Raw genomic sequence first — 20,490 nt, forward strand, 5'->3', positions numbered from 1 at the left:
AAACAAGTCTTTTTAAATTTTATATCATCCAGCCAAAGGAAGAATTCTGGTGGACTCAAAAGCTGGTGCTGTTTTTGGTCACTGCAGCTAGTTCTAGTAAAAGTTATTACGTGGGTTGTGGGTTGTTAGGAGGTTTTGATTTTTGGACCGTCTGTAAGGAACTTTTGCCTACTTATTTATTATTTATTAGATTTTTAAACCGCCCCACATCGTGAGCTCAGGGAAGCAAACAACAGTAAACCAAGGTACAAACATAAGATTTAAACAATCAAAACCATTAGAAACCAATCCATTTCCATTTCTATTCACATGGCGTCCTAAACCAGATTAAAATTCTAACACCCCACCCCCCCACGGTGGTGGGGAAAGAGAGGAATTAAACCAGGCCAGATGGAGCCACTGCTGTCCTCAAATGCAAGCCTGGTGGAAGATTATTTAGGAAGCTGACCAAAGCCTTGTTTTTGGCTTCCCAGTGCTGTTACTGACATCTAGCGGCAAGGTGTAGGGAATGTCAGCTGAGAGATAAAGATGGGCATCAGCCCCACCAATGGTTGCTTGCTGCTGTTGCAGGGGTAGGAAAACTCCTTGGAGGAAAGCACCACCTTGGGCGAAACAATTCTGCAGGATCTGATCCAATATTCTCTTTTAATATACTTCTCCATTTTACACGCAAATATGCACATGTAACTGGAAGAAAAAAACAAAGCCCATGAGCAGGGATGGAATTCTAGCAGGAGCTCCTCTGCATATTAGGCCACACACCCCTGATGTAGCCAATCCTCTTGGAGCTTACAGTAGGCCTTGTAAGAGCCCTGTAAGCTCTTGGAGGATTGGCTCCACCGGGGGGGTGTAGCCTAATATGCAAAGGAGCTCCTGCTACCAAAAAAAAGCCCTGGCAACAGGACAGTAAGCAGTCTGGCAATCCTGGGTTTCCCCGCACCCTTTACCTGCCTTCTAGAAGCTCTGGGGAGTTGCAACTTTAATCCCAAATTCTGGCCATCTGGAACTGTTTTGATTAGAAATTGTACTGTGTTTTAATATTAATTTAAATTAACTGATGCAGAGTGTTGTTTTTGTCTCGATGTAAGCTGCCCTGATCCCTGTTCACAGGGAAGGGCAGCCAAAAAAGTCTAAATAGCAAATCAATTATAAAGAAATAAAACAGCATCTCTGATGTCTGCGGTTATCTCGTAGCTGCTTCTCACCCGCCTGAGCTCTGACAAGCAAAATATCCCTTCCTGATATCCTACCCACCTGGAGCAGCCACACCAAGGTTTTCCCAGGCCACCTGGGGAAAATCTCTCCATGGATGGCCAGGGCAGGCCTTGCACGGCTTGAGTGCTCAGGCTACCTCCCCACAACCCCTGAAAGGCCTCCCACCACCCACCCCAACTCTCCCTTCTGGCTCCCGGCAGTGGGGGCACATAAGAGAGGGAAGCACGTGTAACCCCCCCCCCCCTCATCCTGGTCTGACTGAGGGGAGCTGGGGGCAGGGCTTAGCTGCTGATGAATGGATGGCTGCCCTCCCTCCCCCAGCACTCTCAATGAAAAGCAGAAGACTTTTCCTTTCAAAGCGGAGGGGGAGATGGGGGGAGCAGGCACGGGGGGGGGGGGGCTGGCAATGCGCTCCTGGAGCATTGCTTCAAGGAGCTCCACCCCCAACTGATTCCTGAACGTAAGTAACATCACGTTCCCCCTTTCTGGCCGGTCCTACTTATTACCCATTACCTGATATGCTTGTTCTTCATTGGGGTTCAGCCTCCTTAGTTTCTGGCTGTTCTGCTGCTTTAGCTTGATCTGAGGCTTCCGGCTGAGCTGGGCCTTCTGCCTGATCAGGGGCTTCTACGTGAGCCGAGTCTTCCACCTGATCCAAAGTTTCTTGCTGAGCTGATCCTTCCGCTTGCTCTGAGGCTTCCGGCTGAGCTGAGCCTTCCGCATGATCCGAGGCTTCCGGTTGAGCTGAGCCTTCCGCTTGATCTGAGGTCTCAGTCTTTATAACTACCTCAATGGAGGATTTGTGTTCAACTCCCTCGCCGGGAGGGTGGCTGTCTTCTAGCTGGTCAGACGCTGGCGGTGCTGGTTCAAAAGCATTCAACCGCTTTTCCATCACGTCATGAATTAAGCCTGCAAAAGGAGTTTTGTTACACTGAGTTCAAGTCAACCCAGTATCAAACATCAGGAATTCCCCTAAGATAGCGGCTTCCGAAATGTCTGCTTCTTGAAGGAACGTTTTCCATGCATACATCTGTATGTTTATTTCTTTACAACCAACAAACCCAACGTTTTCCTTCGTTCAGCATCTACCACAACCGTCTTGACAACATCTGGGCCTCCTTGGCTGTCACCTTGTCCTTTGGCTCAGAGCTGAGATGGCTTTTTAAAAGGGATACACTAGGAGTAGGGTAGGCCTATCCACAGCTATTGATCGCAATTGCTAAATGGAACTTCTCTGCATAGTGGCAGTCTACCAGAAACAGCCTTCATGCCTGCTTTGTGGGCATCTCAGAGGCATCTGACTGGATAGAAGTTGGGGGAGTGACTGGATGAATTTCCAGCAAGGATCTTCTGGCATCAGGCCCATAGCTATGATGGGGTCTGGGGGGAAGGCCACTCTATTTAACCCCCCCCTTCCCTCTGTAGTGCCCCTCGAATATGCTTCTAATTCATGTGGCCAGCAACAGGACCCAAGGAAAAGGGAGGGAGAGAGAGCACACGAAAGAGCAAGAGAGTATGAGAGAGCATGAGAGCGAAAGCATGAGAGAGTGACAGCGAGAGAGAGAAAGTGAGATAGAAAGCAAGAGAGCGACAGCAAGAGAGAGAGCATGAGACAGCAATAGTGCAAGAGAGAGTGAGACAGAAAGTGAGAGAGAGATGTAGTCACTGCTACAAACTTTTCTAAGTGCCAAAAACCGTGGTGGGGTTGGAGGTGCATTCTTGAATTTCAGCCATCTTTCCTTATCAACAAGGAGAGGAAAGCCTGAAGGCACAAGAAGGATGAACCCACACAGATGGCCAAAATGCCAATCATCTGTTTTGCTGAAGACACCACATTGTCAGACACGCCTCGGGTTGCCAGGCCTCCTGCCAGCCAATGGTCTCCAATGACAATTGCCTCTTCCGACCTATGAACTTTCTATAGGGAAAGTGTTGCAAAGGAGAAACCTGGATGCAAATATGTATATGGTTGGATTAAGATTTCTTTCCAGGAAGATTGCTTTCCAACTGTCTGCATGGACGAACGTACCACACAGAAGCAAGCTCAATGTGATTGTATGTACAGTTGTACTGAGTGGACACATGATCACTGTGCATCCAGCTAGGAGGAGGAGGAGGAGATGATGATGATATTGGATTTATACTCTACCCTTCCCTCTGAATCTCAGCGTCTCAGAGCGGCTCACAATCTTCTTTATCTTCTTCCCCCTGTGAGGTGGGTGGGGCTGAGAGAGCTCTCCCAGAAGCTGCCCTTCCAAGGACAGCTCTGCAAGAGCTATGGTTGACCTGAGGCCATTCCAGCAGCTGCAAGTGGAGGAGCGGGGAATCAAACCCGGTTCTCTAATATAAGAATCCGCGCACTGAACCACTACACCAAACTGACTCTCTCAAAATCTGAATAGCTAGATTTGATTCCAGCAGTACCTTAGAAATGAATAAGGGTTTGGGGGCATAGGCTTTTGAGAATCAAAGGTCCCTGAGCTTTGACTCTGGAAAACCTATAACCCCAAAATCTTGTTGCTCTAATAAATTACTGGACTAGAATCTAACTGTTCTTCGGCAGACCAACATGGTTGTCCTCTAGAATTAATTTGAGAAATTCTTTGAATGATACAGAAATTAAGGGGATGCTGCATAAATGAGAGGAGCCCCGTGGCACAGAGTGGTAAAGCTGCAGTACTGCAATCCAAGCTCTGCTCATGACCTGAATTTAATCCCGGTGGAAGCTGGTTTCAGGTAGCCTGCTTGAGGTTGACTCAGCCTTCTATCTTTCCTAGGTTGGTCAAATGAGTACCTAGCTTGCTGGGGGGAAAGTGTAGATGACTGGGGAAGGCAATGACAACCACCCTGTAACAAAAAGTCTGCCAAGAAAACATCGTGATGTGACGTCACCCCAGAGTAGGAAATGACTGGTGCTTGCACAGGGGATTACCTTTACTTTAAAGAGCCCCATGGTGCAGAGTGGTAAGCTGCAGTACTGCAATCCTGTTATTTTGGTCTTATTGTATTGTTTTAAATTTGACTTGTTGCCTTTATTGTTTAATCTATGATGTGATTAGGGTTGCCAAGTTCAATTTAAGAAATATCTGGGGACTTTGCGGGGGGGGGGGGAGCCAGGAGACTTTGGGGGTGGAGCCAGGAGACATTAGGGGTGGAGCCAAGATCAAGGCTGTGACAAGCATCATTGAACTCCAAAGGGAGTTCTGGCCATCACATTTAAAGGGACAGCAAACCTTTTCAATGCCTTCCTTCCATAGGAAATAATGAAGGATAGGGGCACATTCTTTTGAGGCTCATAGAATTGGACCCCCTGGTCCAATCTTTTTGAAACTTGGGGGGGTATTTTGGGGAGAGGCACTAGATGCTATACTGAAAATATGGTGCTTCTATCTCAAAAAACAGCTCCCCCAGAGCCCCAGATACCCGCGGATCAATTCTCCATGATTTTCTATGGAAATAAATCTCCTTAGGGAAAAATAGAGTTCCCAGCAGACATTTCCCTCCCCTCCCCCCGCTTTCTGACGACCCTGAAGCGGGGGGAGGGCCTCCAAACCAGGGGATCCCCTGCCCCCACCTGGGGATTGGCAACTCTAGTTGTGATCCACCCTGAGCCCGTTATGGGAAAGGGCCGAATATACGTTTTCGAAATAAATAAATAAATAAAACGAATCCAAGCTCTGCTCACAACCTGAGCTCGATCCTGACTGAAGTTGGGTTCAGTTAGCTGGCTCATGGTTGACTCAGCCTTCCATCCTTGGTAAAATGAGTACCCAGCTTGCTGGGGGTAAAGCACAGATGACTGAGGAAGGCAATGGCAAACTACCCCGTAACGAAAAGTCTGTCATGAAAACGTCATGATGTGACATCACCCCATAGGTCGGTAATGACTCGGCGCTTGCACAGGGGACTACCTTCACCCTTTATACTGCACAAATAAGAGTTCTGTAATGATGGGAAATGGAGTCTTCCTGAAATATTAACCATAGTTTATTACCTAAGCTTTAGTTCAGAGAATTTATAATCCACTGGTTAATTTGTTTTGAAAATGGCAAAGAAACTAATCTCCCAACAGCAGTAGAAAACGGAGTTTAACTTACTGTCCATCAGGATTCCTCCCAGAATCCTCTTCTCTATGATCTCTACTACGTTGTCCATCACCCACGGTAAGTATCCAATTTCGATATCTGTGCAATGCAAGAAAACAGAATGTGAACCCAATTATTTTAATCAATGTTCCTGACAGTCCTATACAGCAGCAAGGCATTGGGTGAAATGAAAGTCCTTCAGAACTGGAGAGAACTGTCAGCCCCCAGAGAACTGGCCCTCATATGCTGCGAGGGTGCTTCAAAACCAGTTGTCAAGGATAAATGCAGAATATAATGGGTTTGATCCTGCAGATCTGGTACAAGGGTCCGTCCCCTGAAGCGAGAGGCTCTTTCTTCAGGAGAAGGCTCTTTGCATTAAAGGACAGCACCCTACAACAGAGCAGCAGGATTTGACCCAAATATTCCAAGTTCATTTAAACACATGACCAAGTAGACTATATCTGACCCATGGTGCAGAGTGGTAAGCTGCAGTACTGCACAGAGTGGTAAGCTGCAGTACCCCATGGATCTGTGTTCGGTTTTAGAGAAGCCAAAGCATGGTTTTCTCTCAGTTTGTGAGGTTGAACCTGGGATCTTCTGGATGCAAATCAAGAGCTCTGTTGTGGAGACAGAACCACCCAGGGGGGTGGGGGAACAGAAAATACCAGGGTTGTGACATGGAGGCAGGCAATGGCAAACTACCTTAGAACACCTCTTGCCTTGAAAACCTCATGGGGTCGCTCTACATAAGTCAGCTGTGGCTTGACAGCAAAAAAAAAAAGCAAGTGCCATCCAGGGAGCTGGATAAGTTGTCCATCTAATCCAGCTGCTGCCTCTCCTGACAGGTGGTGGCTCCCCAAGTTCTCTGGCAGAGAAAGGTCTCCCTCTGAGCCTGAGACCCATGTTTAAACTGGAAGTGAACATGGGACTTTAAGCACACACACAAAAAAAGTATTCTACCAGCCCGCCAATTTTGCCTTTGCAACCGTTAAACTACTTCATTTCGGAACGGGGCGGGAATAGCTGCAATAATTAATGTTCAGTTGTGGAGTTTGGAGAAAACTGTTTTGCAATTTCTTATGTGAAGCTGCAGGCACTGCGTGTGGCAACTGGTGTGTTTTCACTGGTGACATCCTGTGGACATTCAAACTGGTGGGAGGCAATCTTCCCCCACTTTCTTGTTCCCCCCAGCAGACTCCTGTGACCCCCTGACACTCAGGTCAGGAGAGGTACAGTGAAGGTGTGTGTGCAGAAAAGCTCTCCGTCCTGGAATTCACTCCAGTCAGCACTTGTGGACTTCCCAAGCAGTCTCCCTTGCACTGAAGGCAGTCTCCATTTCAGCACTGACCAAATCCAGATTTTCATTTAGATCAGAGATTCCCAACACAGAGCCCGTAGCACCATGGGGTCTGCCAACTCCTTTCCTGGTTCCCAGCGATTGTTTTTAGAAAGTGGGTGGGCCCAGATGAGGCTCTTTCCCAGCAGGGCTTCTGATTGGCCACTGGAGAGCCAACCAGCTGTGCAGATTAGAATAACACTGCCGCTACAGTGTTGGTTTTATTCTCTTTCCTAGTGTGTTTTTTCAAACTACCCCTCTACTCCCCTGCACTTGGGCTTATTCTGAGTGGCTGGCTCCACCTCCTGTGGCAGCCATTTTGTGGTTGCACCCGCCACACTGTCAAAATTCCAAAGGTGCCCACAGGCTCGAAAAGGTTGGTGGCCCCTGTTTTAGATCAAACCAGGAGGTTCCTTCCTATTGTCACGCACCTCTTTCCACTGGATCGAAGAAGTACCCGCTATCCCGAAGACTACCGAAGACAGAAGGAATAAGGTCAGACAGGTACCGCTGAGCAAATGCCCGAGCTGCAATTTTCTCAGAGGTCTCTCTCTGCTTCTGTAGGAATTCCAGTTGCTGTTTCTTACGGCGGTTCTGTAAAGAACGACAACACGGGATGCCTCTTTAGAAACAATGATCAGTGTCAACAGTTCCACCTCCCCTGGCCCCACAAACACGGGGGAGTCCATGCCAGTCTGGTCTAAAGTTCTCGACTTGGATCCCAAAGATCTCTTCCACTTGCTGCAGCTTGGAGATCCTCATGCATTGGGGAAGGTGCCTTGCACCAGAGAACTGTGCTACTGGCAGCAACTGGATTCGTGGGATCTAACCCATTTTCTGCCTCAAGTGAATTAAAAAACCCGCCCCCTCTGTCTATGCAAGGTGAGGCTGCAGGTAGGATCCCAAAACTGGTTCAAAGCACAGGCGAGAGGAGCTTCCCTCTACACTCAGATGAAATTGCACCCTCCAGACAATGGACTTGCCCGGTTACCTCTTTACAATAGACTGATTTTTCTAATCGGGTTAATCTGATTGACCTGTTACCCTGCTGAAAAGCAACTCTCCGCCGCGTTAGAACCACAGTTACCTTCTCCTCCCGGTGGCGTCTCTCCTGCTCCTCCAGGCGCTGCACCTCCGCAAGCTCTGCACGGCGCAGTTCGTGGAAGGCATACTGGTGCGCCCGCAGGTTGGCCAGCTCCTCCTCCTCCATGACTTCCAGGAGAGCCTGCTCGATGGTCTTCCCGACCAAAACTTCAAGCATCGGCCTGACTTCAATGTCGAAATCAAACAGCTGAGAAAGGAAGAAAAAGGAAGAGTACCAGTTGATAGCCCTGACGTGGAAGGCCTACACTAGTCATGCCTCTTCAAGGCCGGACTAGATGATTGCCTAGGGCGCCGGCCTTCTGGAGGCACCAAATTGGGCACCCCCCCCCCACGTGACTCGATGACATTATCAATGCGGGGGGGGGGAGGGCACCAGGAGTTAGCTTTGCCTACGGTGCCAGAAAGTGTCGGGCTGGCCCTGTGCCTTATCAGAAGAAGAACAGATTGGATTTATACCCCGCCCTTTGCTAACTAAAGGAGTCTCAGAGCGGCTTACAAATCACCTTTTCCCTTCCCCTCCCCACAACAGACGCCCTGCAGGGAAGGTGGCGCTGAGAGAGCTCCGACAGAAACTGCGCTTGAGCGTATCAGCCTTGAGAAAACTTGCGGCTGACCCAAGTTCACATCAGCAGGTGTATGTGGAGGAGTGGGGAATCAAACCTAGTTCTCGCAGATAACAGTCCGCACACTCAGCCACTACACCAAACTGACTCTCTTGGAATCTTGGAAGATACTGGAAGCTAAGCAGGGTCCACCAAGGAAGTCCAGGGTTGCTATGCAGAGGCAGGCAATGGTAAGTTAGCTCTGAATATCCTTTGCTTTTATATATTATCCATTTGCTACGTCTGAAGACAGACAGACAGACTAGCACTACATGAATGTAGAAAATTCAAAATGTATAGAATTCCTTGAATGTAGAAAACTAGCATAGCCCTTACACATAGGTCTAGAGGAGTCTCCAACATGGTGCTCATGGCTGTCATGGTACCCACGACACCTTTTCTGGCACTTTGCAACTGTTTTTAGGAATTGGGTGGTGCCAGGTAGGGCTTTTGCCCAGCAAGGTTTCTGATTGATTATTGGAGATCTGATAGGCTTGGCAGGTCTTCCAAAAATGTTGCTTTGGCAGCAGCTACCAGCACCACGCAAGGATCTACATTCTGCTACTGAAGCTAAGTGGTGGCAATCATTTTGTGGCTGGCTCCGCCTCCTACGGCAGCCATTTTGCGGCAGCCATTTTATTGCTACACCATGTCGGAATTCCAAATGTGCCCACAGGCTCAAAAACGTTGAGGGAGGTTGATCTAGTATGTCAGCGACAAGGGTTCCAGCTCAGTCGTCTCCCTCTTACGGTTATTATCTGGAGGGATTCGGGTGTACATCTGTTGTATTCTAATCTTAACTACCAGAATTTCCTATTGGGGTCAACCCAAAGGATCCTCTCCCAAGTTCCTGCTGATTTGAAATTGCTCTTCCCCCCTACTCTGGGATTGTAATACCTCTCCTTCCAATATTTGAGTGGCCACATCTCGACCAGACTTTGCGGGAATGAAGAGGGGTGTCGCCGGTCGGTCCAAGAACGCATCCGTTTGACATTCCACATCGACTTCCACAATGCGGTCAGCAAGCTCTTCCAGATATAATTCTGAAAAGGGGGCACAACCACATTTTGCATATCTTGGTTTCCTCTGTTGGCTACACACATTACCAGGGGTATCAAACATGAAGCCTGGGGGCAGAATTAGGCCCCCAGAGGGCTCCTATAAGGCCCCTGAGCAACTGGCTATCATGAATTTTTCTACCTCTGAAGAGTCATATATCTTCAGATGTATTAAACTGAGACTGTGGGAATTGGAGGAAACGAAATTACGGCCAACTCTCCCTTATACTTGCTCTCCAGCTTCCTTAGGTCTTTATGCTTTTTGTGGCAAAATGCCCAATTATCTATCAGACCTAACCACTCCAAGTCATCGCAGGGCATTTATGTTGGCCAGACTAAACGCGTTTCCCTCCAATGTTTTACAAGGGAGATATCAGCGAGTCCCTTTAGCCGACAGACTTTGCTCCTGTGGAGCGAATACCCCTGACTCAATCCAGCATATATTGCTTGATTGTTCTTTTTACCATAACCTCCGTAAAGATTTATTTGGCAAGCTTTCTTTTTCTCCAGATTTGTCTATTCTGCCACCCTGTTATTATTTATTGAGTGATACTGAGGGGGTGGTTAGTGAGGCTGTGGCAAAATTTCTGGCTGATATCCTTAAATTTAATTCTGACCATGCTTGAATGTATCTGTAAGCTCGGTTTTATTTTGATTTTATCTCCAATGTTTAAATTTTTATATTCTGTGTATTTTTATCTGAATCTATTATGCCATTAAAGGTTTGGTATGGTATGGTAACTGGCTATCATCTGCTTTCTTCTCCCTCTCTCTTGCTTCCTTCTGCATGACAGCTTGCTTTGCCAGGTTTGCTCAATCACACAGGGGCTACAGAGCAAAACCTCTATTTTCTCCATTGACTGAGGTTCCTCCCCCTCCTGGTCCCCTGGGAAAGGAAGAAAAGAGGCAGAGCTTCCTTTGCCCAGTTCCCTGGATCGAATGCGAGAGATACAAAGAAAGCACCTTTAAGAGCAACAAGTGCTAATGCTTTAAGCATGTTTTATTTTAAATTTAAAAGAATCTTTAATTATGAACATAAGAACATAAGAGAAGCCATGTTGGATCAGGCCAATGGCCCATCCAGTCCAACACTCTGTATCACACAGTGGCCAATAATATATATATATATATATATATATATATATATATATATATATATATACACACTGTGGCTAATAGCCACTGATGGACCTCTGCTCCATATTTTTATCTAACCCCCTCTTGAAGCTGGCTATGCCTGTAGCCGCCGCCACCTCCTGTGGCAGTGAATTCCACATGTTAATCACCCTTTGGGTGAAGAAGTACCTCCTTTTATCCATTCTAACCCGACTGCTCAGCAATTTCATTGAATTCCCACGAGTTCTTGTATTGTGAGAAAGGGAGAAAAGTACTTCTTTCTCTACCTTCTCCATCCCATGCATAATCTTGTAAACCTCTATCATGTCACCCCGCAGTCGACGTTTCTCCAAGCTAAAGAGCCCCAAGGATTTTAACCTTTCTTCATAGGGAAAGTGTTCCAAACCTGTAATCATTCTAGTTCCCTTTTCTGCACTTTTTCCAATGCTATAATATCCTTTTTGAGTTGCGGTGACCAGAATCGCACACAGTATTCCAAATGAGACCGCACCATCAATTTATACAGGGGCATTATGATACTGGCTGATTTGTTTTCAATTCCCCTCCTAATAATACCCAGCATGGCATTGGCCTTTTTTATTGCAATCGCACAATGTCTTGACATTTTCAGTGAGTTATCTACCATGACCCCAAGATCTCTCTCTTGGTCAGTCTCTGCCAGTTCACACCCCATCAATTTGTATTTGCAGCTGGGATTCTTGGCCCCAATGTGCATTACTTTGCACTTGGCCACACTGAACCTCATCTGCCACGTTGACGCCCACTCACCCAGCCTCAACAGATTCCTTTGGAGTTCCTCACAATCCTCTCTGGTTCTTACCACCCTGAACAATTTAGTGTCATCCGCAAACTTGGCCACTTCACTGCTTACTCTCAACTCCAAATCATTTATGAACAAGTTAAAGAGCATGGGACCCAGTACCGAGCCCTGCGGCACTCAACTGCTTACCGTCCGCCACTGCGAAGACTGCCCATTTATACTCACTCTCTGCTTCCTATTACTCAGCCAGTTTTTGATCCACAAGAGGACCTGTCCTTTTACTCCATGACTCTTGAGCTTACTAAGGAGCCTTTGATGAGGAACTTTATCAAAAGCTTTCTGGAAGTCAAGGTAAACAATATCTATCGGGTCTCCTTTGTCCACTTGTTTGTTCACCCCCTCAAAAAAATGTAACAGGTTAGTGAGGAAAGATCTTCCCTTACAGAACCCATGCTTAAGTCTTCCTGAATAACTCGTGTTCATCAATGTGCCTACTCATTCTGTCCTTGATAATAGTTTCTACCAACTTTCCCGGTATTGAAGTCAGACTGACTGGCCTGTAGTTACCTGGATCTCCTCTGGAACCCCTTTTAAAGATGGGGGTGACATTTGCTACCTTCCAGTCCTCAGGAACGGAGGCAGATGTCAATGAAAGATTACATATTTTTGTCAGAAGATCCACAAGTTCAACTTTGAGTTCTTTCAGAACTCTTGGATGTATGCCATCCGGACTTGGTGACTTATTAGTTTTTAATTCGTCCATCAGTTGTAGGACCTTCTCTCTTGTCACCTCAATCTGGCTCAGGTCTTTCAACACCCCTTCCAATAGAAGTGGTTCCAGAGCAGGCAAACACTTCTCATCTTCCACAGTGAAGACGGAGGCAAAAAATTCATTCAGCTTCTCAGCCATTTCCTTATCCTCCCTCAGTAATCCTTTGACCCCTTGGTCATCCAAGGGCCCCACTGCCTCCCTGACTGGTTTCCTGCTTCTAATATATTTGAAGACATTTTTATTGTTGGTCTTTATGTTTGTCTGTGCCCTTTATAAAGTTTATATTTCCGCTACTTGCATTACATTTTATGACACACATGCCCTCCCTGCCCTGACAGAGTCTCATTTATGTCAAATCCGGCCTTCATAACAAATGAGTTCATCACCCCTGTAGATCATAAACTGATTCAATTCAACAGGGGTTGGATCCTATTACTCCCACTGATGGAGTCTCTAGCCCCCTTCCACCAAACCTTCCCCCTTCCGTCTACAAAGAACAACTTTTTCGCCATCCACAGAAGCCTTTTTCCATCGGAAAGAGTCAGTCCCCACTAAAGAATGCTGAAGGAAGATGCAATGGAAGAAAGTTATAGAATCTGCTCATTCCAGCTATTCATGGTGCACGCAACATGGTGTTGGCTATGGAATGGGAAGGCCGGGGTAGCTCCAGAAGGGGGTAAAAACTGGGCATTTGTCAGGACCCTGAGACCAACTGCAAACACTACTGCTATCCCTTCTGATGGGTCATCTGAGAAGCACTGAGAGGACTCTTGGCTCATGACCTGTATCTCTTTCAACTTCAATTGGAGTCATCAAAAAGGGACTTGCACAAGGTTGTCCCCAAATCCTGAAAGTGACACAGTTCCCACATGTCACTATGAACTGCCCGGGGAATGGAAAGGCTGAACTGTAATGTGTACACTACCCGCCCCCCCCCTCCCCACACACACTCTTTACACCAAAGGGATGGAAGCACCATCAGGACATCTTAAATGCATTCCAGCATGGCTCATTGTGAACAGAAGGACGGCCACAGTGAGGTAGTGCCTCTCCCCAGTGAATTTCCACTGGACCACCCAGCATTTCCTGGTCACTGAGACGCTTGCAACAAATGTTGGGCCAAGTTTGGGCTTGACCTGATCTAAACAGAGAGGGCTTCCCGAGTGCTCGGCGTGCTTCCGGAACAACAGCAAAGTTATCCTTGCACCGGCCTTGCATATCCTTGTCCCCAGGTCTTTTTTTGTAGCAGGACCTCCTTTGCATATTAGGCCACACACCCCTGATGTAGCCAGTCCTCCTGGAGCTTACAGTAGGCCCTGTACTAAGAGCCCTGTAAGGAATTCTAGCAGGACCTCCTTTGCATATTAGGCCACACACCCCTGATGTAGCCAATCCTCCTGGAGCTTCCAGTAGGCCCTGTACAAAGAGCCCTGTAAGGAATTCTAGCAGGACCTCCTTTGCATATTAGGCCACACACACCTGATGTAGCCAGTCCTCCTGGAGCTTACAGTAGGCCCTGTACTAAGAGCACTGTAAGCTCTTGGAGGATTGGCTACATCAGGGTGGTGTAGCCTAGTATGGCTATATCAAGGGGGGTGTAGCCTAGTATGCAAAAAAAGCCCTGCTTGTCCCAATTTTGCATATGGAGTAACCAAGACAGACAGAATGTGGGGGGGGGGGGGGAATGTGGTTCCAATCCAGATTCATTCCTGAAGACACACACTGGATTATACCTGAGGCTTTCCAATGGGGTGGATCCAACCATCCACTAATGAGCCTTCCTCCAAGCCATGTACGTTGCTGAAAGACTTCAATGTTGAGTCAAAAGGGTTGTAAATATTTTGATAGATGATAAATAGGTAGATGACCGCACCCTCCTGATGTAGCCAATCCTCCTGGAGCTTACAGTAGGCCCTGTAAGAAGAACCCTGGAAGCTCTTGGACGATTGGCTACATCAGGGGTGTGTGGCTTAATATGCAAAGGAGCTCCTGCTACAAAAAAAGCCCTGGATAGATGGATGGATGGATGGATGGAAAGACAGACAGACAGACTTTGCTCAGTGGCTAGGGGTAGGGGATCCAGCCCACCACTTGTATGGTGCCCTACCCGTCTGCACGCTGATATGCCGCCTGCCCTCCAAAGGGTCTGGGGTTCTTGTCTGCAGCTGTTCTTTGGCACGTTTCCTAGCCAGTGCTTTGCGGTGGGCCTCCCGCTGTTTCTGGAGCTCCACGGGGTCAGGTTCGCCACTCTGGAATGAGATGCAAGGTGGGATGGGGAATTTCATTCATTCATTTCTTGATTGTCTTTTTCAGATTCTGGAGGACTCTCAACAGCCTACAATGCCATGCCTGGTTAGGTGCAGTGCCCATATCATAAGCCACTTTGAAACACGCAGGCATCTACTATAGAGAAATCTACTGCTTCAACATAAGGGCCTGGTGCAGGCCTGTAGCTACCGGGGGAAGGGGGCTGTGGGGATCCTGCCCCTAAGAAAGCCTGCTCCCTGCACCCATTTTATTTCTTCATGCCATGTGAATGATGCTCAGATGTAGACTGCCTCTGAACGTGGCGATTCGATTGAAACTATCGTGGTCTAACAGCTCCCATTTATCCAGCCCGTAACTCAGAGCATATAAGAAGATCCCTGCTGCATCGGACAAGAGAGATCCATCAAGTCCAGCAACCTATCTCCCAAGAAGGCTAATCAGATCTGTCACATTATTACTTTGTCCTTCCACCAGGCTAGGCCCATAAACAGGATTTCAAATGTTGGGGGGGCATTTAAATTTCTCACTTTAATTAATTTAATTCTTGCCAGGGAGCTGTGCACTGATGCTCTGGTCCTTGGCGGCAGCAGGGCACAGGCGGGGCTTTCTTACTTTCCAAAGGGCCATCCCCCCCCCTCCTCCGGTCTCTGAACGGGGAGGATCGGCCTCTCACAATCTGCCTGCCTGCCTCCCAGGCAGAGGCAGCAGGAAGGGAAAGCTGTAGGTTGGAGGTCCTGAGTCAGGGGGCCTTGCCAGAAAGTCATGGGGGCAGGATCCCCACAGCCCCCTTCCCCCGGTAGCTACAGGCCTGCACCAGGCCCTTCAAGAAGAGGCACAGAAGCCAAATCCTTCAGCTGTTACTGTAACTGATGTTTAAAGGCAGACTGGAGGTTCCGTTTAGACCAGGGGTGGCCAAACTTGCTTAATGTAAGAACCACATCGAATAAATGTCAGATGTTTGAGAGGAGCGAGACAGGAAGGAAGGAAATAGATGGGGGGGATGGAGAGATGGAAAGAAAGCAACTTTAACTTTAAATGCATTCTCCAAGTTGCTGGCTGGCTTGGCAAAGTGATTAAAAGAGACAAATGCCTTCTCCAAGTTGACTGACCCTGGTGGGGGCTTCAAGAGCCACACTATATGAGTGAAAGAGCCACATGTGGCTCCTGAGCCAGTTTGGCCACCCTTGATTTAGACTATGGAGGCGAGCCACCCGGATACTTCTCCTCCAGGAATCTGTCTAACCTCCTTTCAAAACTGGTTTCCGTTACCACTTTCTTGTAGCAATGAATTTCACAAGGTAGCTGTGCAATGTGTAAATCCTTTCTTTATGTCTTCTAAGTGTAGGTTTTTGAGTGATTTCTCCAACTACACAAAGCCAAAGAAGCTGTAAGAACTTAGGACAGTGGAACTTACCCAAGGCAGCACGTGAAGGGCGTAAGTATTGCCTCTGACCACCCGCCTCTCATACATGAGGTTCGCATAGTGGATTGGTTCATCATCCCTGTAGTATTCAAAATAAAGGGTTAAGTGGATGGGTCAAAAAAGAAAATTCAGAGAATCACTTTAGAACCTAAGAAACCTGCTGAAACAGACCAAGACAGTCCACCTTTACCATCATTCCACTTCCCACAGGCTCCAGCCATTATCCCTCTGGCTTTCTGCTCACTTAAGCTTTTTTTTTTTGCAGGGGGGGGGTAGGGTTGATTTGATTGGTTGCCTGCATTTATAGTCTACTCCTCTGGTTAATTTTTAATCATTAGATTGAATGTACACCCGCAGACACACGGATGCTGGTTTCCATGCATCCACAGGAGGTTTTGCTTGATTTTATGCTGTTAATTTACTGTTCTAAGTGAAGTCTCAGATTCAGAAGCGATGATTCTGGGAGACAAATTAAACAAATTAATCACTGAAGGATCAGTTCTGGGTAGAAGGTTGCAGCTAAGGAAAGGACGGGGGGCGGGGAGGGTGACTCTACAAAAGAGGAACAGTTTGTGCAGCCTCTTTTCTCCTTCCAAAAGACAAGTCAAACACTTTTCTTTTCAGGAAAGCCTAAGAGGAGAACAACTGCTTGTGTCCAACACTTCACATTCTCTTTGATGGGCAGCTGCTTGCCTGAGCCTGGAGCAGAGAAACACCTTTTTATTGGAGATACTACAGTCGAACCAGAGATCTTTTGGAGGCAAAGCAGTTGCTCAGCCATGGAAGTATAATCCATCCAGCCAAAAACAATTGTCGATGGTCGCAAGCAAGTGCACTAAACTCCTTGAAGAGTAAGACCGCTGATCTCATTCAGCTCAGTATTGCCTGCTCTGACTGGAAGCAGCTCTCTAGGACAGGGGTGGCCAAACTTGCTTAATGTAAGAGCCTCCTAGATTAAACATTAGATGTTTGAGAGCCACAAGACAGGAAGGAAGGAAGGAAGGAAGGAAGGAAGGAAGGAAGGAAGGAAGGAAGGAAGGAAGGAAGGAAGGAAGGAAGGAAGGAAGGAAGGAAGGAAGGAAGGAAGGAATTGATGGGGAGGGGGAGGTAGAAAGAAAGCACCTTTAACTTTAAATGCATTCTCCAAGCTGCTGGCTTGCTTGGCTAGAAGTGATTTAAGGAGAGAAATGCCTTCTCCAAGCTGGCCAGTGTGGCCTCAAGAGGGTCTCAATCAGGAAAAGGGTCTCCCCAGCATTTCAGATACTTGACCTGGAGACTGAACCTAGAACATTCTATATCAGGGGTGGCTTGGGAGCCACGTGTGGCTCTTGAAGCCCCCACGATCCTATCAGCTGGCTTGGAGAATGCATTTCGAGTTAAAGTTGCTTTCTTTCCACCTCTCCCTCCCTCCTCCCTGTCTATTTGCCTTCCTTCTTTCCAGCTCTCAAACACCTGACATTCATGTCTTGCAGCTCTCAAACATCTGACATGTATTCTAAATGGCTCTTACGTTAAGCGCGTTTGGTAAGCCCTGCTCTACATGAAAAACGCACATCCTACCATTAAGCTTCTGCAGCCTGTTCCTTCATTTCAAGCCAATATGAGTATGGTGAAATATAATCAATCAGCCTAACCTTGCTGGGTGACCTTGGGCCAGTCACGCTCTCTCAGACTAACCTAGCTCATAGGGTTGTTGTGAGGGTAAAATGGAAGAGAAAACTATGTAAGTCACTTTGGGTTCCTCTTGGACAGAAAAGTGGGGTATAAATGAATGAAATAAAACAAGTTCACTGGGTGGCCTTGAGCTCTCAGCCTAAGCAGCCTCACGAGCACCTTTTAAGACCAACAAAAGTACATTCAAGGCAGGAGCTTTTGAACTCTCGCTGGTCTTAAAGGTGCCACTGGACTCACAATTTGTTCTACTGCTTCAGACCAACACGGCTGCCCACCTGGATCCAGCCTCACAGGTTTGTTTGTATGGATAAAATGGAGGGAATTAGAACTGCGTTAGCTGCTGGGGAGAAAGGTGGGTGTATAAATAAAATGCATATATGAATTTGCCTGCCATGCTAAATCCAGGGCTTTGTTGGTAGCAAAAATTTATTTGCATATTAGGCCACACACCCCTGATGTTGCCAATCCTCCTGGAACTTACAGGGCTCTTAATACAATTCCTACTGTAAGCTCCAGGAAGATTGGCTACATCAGGGGTGTGTGGCCTAATATGCAAAGGAGTTCCTGCTACAAAAAAAGCCCTGGCAAAATCCATTCCTGTTTCACAACTTATTTTCTTGTATGTTAGATACTCATGTGGGCAGAGGCGGATTGGCCAGGATGTCAGCTTGCCCCATGGCAAGTGGGCACCCTTAAACATGAGGCAGTATGTTAAAAAATGTTAACGACCTTTTAGTAGCTTGAAAATATAATAGACGTTTCAGTATCATCACTGTAATGCAACTAAAATTTATGTTGTATTTAGGGTTGCCAGCCTCCAGGTGGGGCCTGGGGATCTCCCGCTTTTACAACTGATCTCCAGCTGGCAGAGATCAGCTCCCCTGGAGAAAATGCAATCCAGATTTTCATTTAGTATCTACTGTATAATGCCAGTAATATGTACAATATATGAACATATGAAGCTGCCTTCTACTGAATCAGACCCTTGGTCCATCAAAGTCAGTATTGTCTTCTCAGACTGGCAGCGGCTCTCCAGGGTCTCAAGCTGGGGCTTTTCACACCTATTTGCCTGGACCCTTTTTTGGAGATGCCAGGGATTGAACCTGGGATCTTCTGCTTACCAAGCAGATGCTCTACCACTGAGCCACCGTCCCTCACCTGACTGGAGCGGCTCTCCAGGGTCTCAAGCTGAGGTTTTTCACACCTATTTGCCTGGACCCTTTTTTGGAGATGCCGGGGATTGAACCTGGGACCTTCTGCTTCCCAAGCAGATGCTCAACCACTGAGCCACCGTCCCTCACCTGACTGGAGCAGCTCTCCAGGGTCTCAAGCTGAGGTTTTTCACACCTATTTGCCTGGACCCTTTTCTTGGAGATGCCAGGGATTGAACCTGGGACCTTCTTCTTCCCAAGCAGATGCTTTACCACTGAGCCACCGCACACTATAATTACATATATATGTAGCAAAATATATGTATAATTACATATATATGTAGCAAAAGTTTTAATTGTACCTTTTTACCACGTTTTGGAAATTTTATTTATTTCTTATAAAAATTAAACGAGAGCCTTATTGTTGTGGGAGGGCCCCCTATGTCTCCTGGCAACCATTATTTTTAGACCCAGTTCGCCACTGCATGTGGGGTCCCCTTCTGGGATTCTTTGTTTCAAAGAAAATGACCCCGCCCTCCACCACAACCCCCACCTCTCAAAAAAAGAAAGACAAGGACCTCCTCCCCTTTCTTTATCTCTGCATTTTGCAAAAAAAAAAAACCCAAACCCCTAAGCTGGGCAATGAGCTGTCTCTGGGATTCCTTTCCCTTTGGCCTGTCCTCTAGCAGTACTCACAGTTCCGTGGCATCCAGGGGCCGGCGGTATCGCCGCCTGGCGGGCACGGCCCGGGGCCGGCTGCAGTAGGAATAGGTCCCGGCAGGCGCTGCAGCCGCTTCTTCGCGGGCGAGGAGCACCGACGGGGAGGCCATGCTGGCTCAATGAGCCGGCCCCGGGACGCAGAGGCCTAGCTCGCAGGCTTGGGGAAGGATCCTCCTTGGCAACCGTTGCCAAGGGAGACCAAGTTTGCTCCCCCGGCAGCCGTTGCCAAGTAAACTGATCCTGGGGCCTACCAGCAGGGCCTGCAGGCTGCCTTCAACTGGGCTTTCTGACGTTTACCCAAAAGGCGGGGGGGGGGGGGGAGGTGAATTCATGAGGGCTTAAAAAAAAAAGTTCAGGAAAAAATTACAAGGCAAGTCAAAGGACTCATAGCCAGGCCTTGAATTCAGCAGGAGCTCACAGGAGCACACCTTCTGAACCTTTCTGAGGGTTCCCCCTCCTCCTCCTCACCTATCTACCTACCTTGTCCATTTAATAGTAGGTACAGCCGCATAACAATCCCTGGATGAGCTCCACCACCTGTTTTTCTACAAAAACGGCCCCTGCTCATACCTGATGTTCCTTCTAAGCTGCAGAGTCTTGTGAGCAAAAGTTCTACTCTGTGAGCTACTGCCATTAAAGTTGTGAACTACTGTATACATTATTGTGCTCTGGGGTCATCCTTCCTGAGCTAAGATGAAAATGTGTGAGCTAGCTAAAAATCTGTGAGCGAGCTCATGCTAACTCCGCTTAGAGGGAACACTGCTCATACCTATGGATGCCAGCCTCCAGGTGGGACCCGGGGATCCCCTGGAATTACTGCTCATCTCCAGACTACTGAAATCAGTTCCCCTGGGAGAAAATGGATGCTTTGGAGCGTGGCCTCTATGGCTTTGTACCCCACTGAGGTCCCTGTCTACCCCCAAAGCTCCAGGAGTTTTTCAACATGGATCTGGTAACCTTACTCTCCATCCCCCGCCTGGCAACCCTAGTCATACCACATGAGAGAATTGTGATCATTATTTTAAGCCCCATGGTACGACAATGGGGAAAGTAAATTTTAAAAGGGCCTTCAAAATGCATGACGTTACATACATGTTGGCCCCTTCAATGTGCATTTCATTATTCCTATTTTGTCAAGCCAAAGCTGACCCAATTTTAAACTAGATGCAGTGTTTTTGTTTGACT

General features: G+C 47.5%; 1 protein-coding gene across 1 annotated transcript; it reads right to left on the reverse strand.

Annotated features, from left to right (window-relative positions):
• Nucleotides 1-1,716: 1,716 nt before the first annotated feature.
• LOC132567711 (radial spoke head protein 3 homolog B-like) lies at nt 1,717-19,448 on the reverse strand. The gene is made up of 8 exons (XM_060233398.1): nt 19,282-19,448; nt 15,752-15,839; nt 14,177-14,318; nt 9,240-9,385; nt 7,724-7,927; nt 7,068-7,230; nt 5,313-5,399; nt 1,717-2,124 (listed from the first exon to the last, which is right to left on the reverse strand). Exons 1-8 carry the CDS (start codon nt 19,413-19,415, stop codon nt 1,745-1,747), a joined length of 1,344 nt encoding a protein of 447 aa, XP_060089381.1. The 5' UTR covers nt 19,416-19,448; the 3' UTR covers nt 1,717-1,744.
• Nucleotides 19,449-20,490: the final 1,042 nt, after the last annotated feature.

The sequence above is a fragment of the Heteronotia binoei genome, chromosome 2 (genome assembly GCF_032191835.1).
Source record: "Heteronotia binoei isolate CCM8104 ecotype False Entrance Well chromosome 2, APGP_CSIRO_Hbin_v1, whole genome shotgun sequence".
Lineage (NCBI taxonomy): Eukaryota > Metazoa > Chordata > Lepidosauria > Squamata > Gekkonidae > Heteronotia > Heteronotia binoei.

What these genes read in the sequence shown, in the direction of transcription:
- LOC132567711 (XM_060233398.1), bottom strand. Translation starts at nt 19,415, where the DNA reads ATGGCCTCCCCGTCGGTGCTCCTCGCCCGCGAAGAAGCGGCTGCAGCG. An exon ending in CCCTTCACGTGCTGCCTTGG is followed by an intron (nt 14,319 to 15,751) that starts GTAAGTTCCACT and finishes ATCTCATTCCAG; the next exon opens with AGTGGCGAACCTGACCCCGT. An exon ending in CTCAAATATTGGAAGGAGAG is followed by an intron (nt 7,928 to 9,239) that starts GTATTACAATCC and finishes TTCCTTTCTCAG; the next exon opens with CTGTTTGATTTCGACATTGA.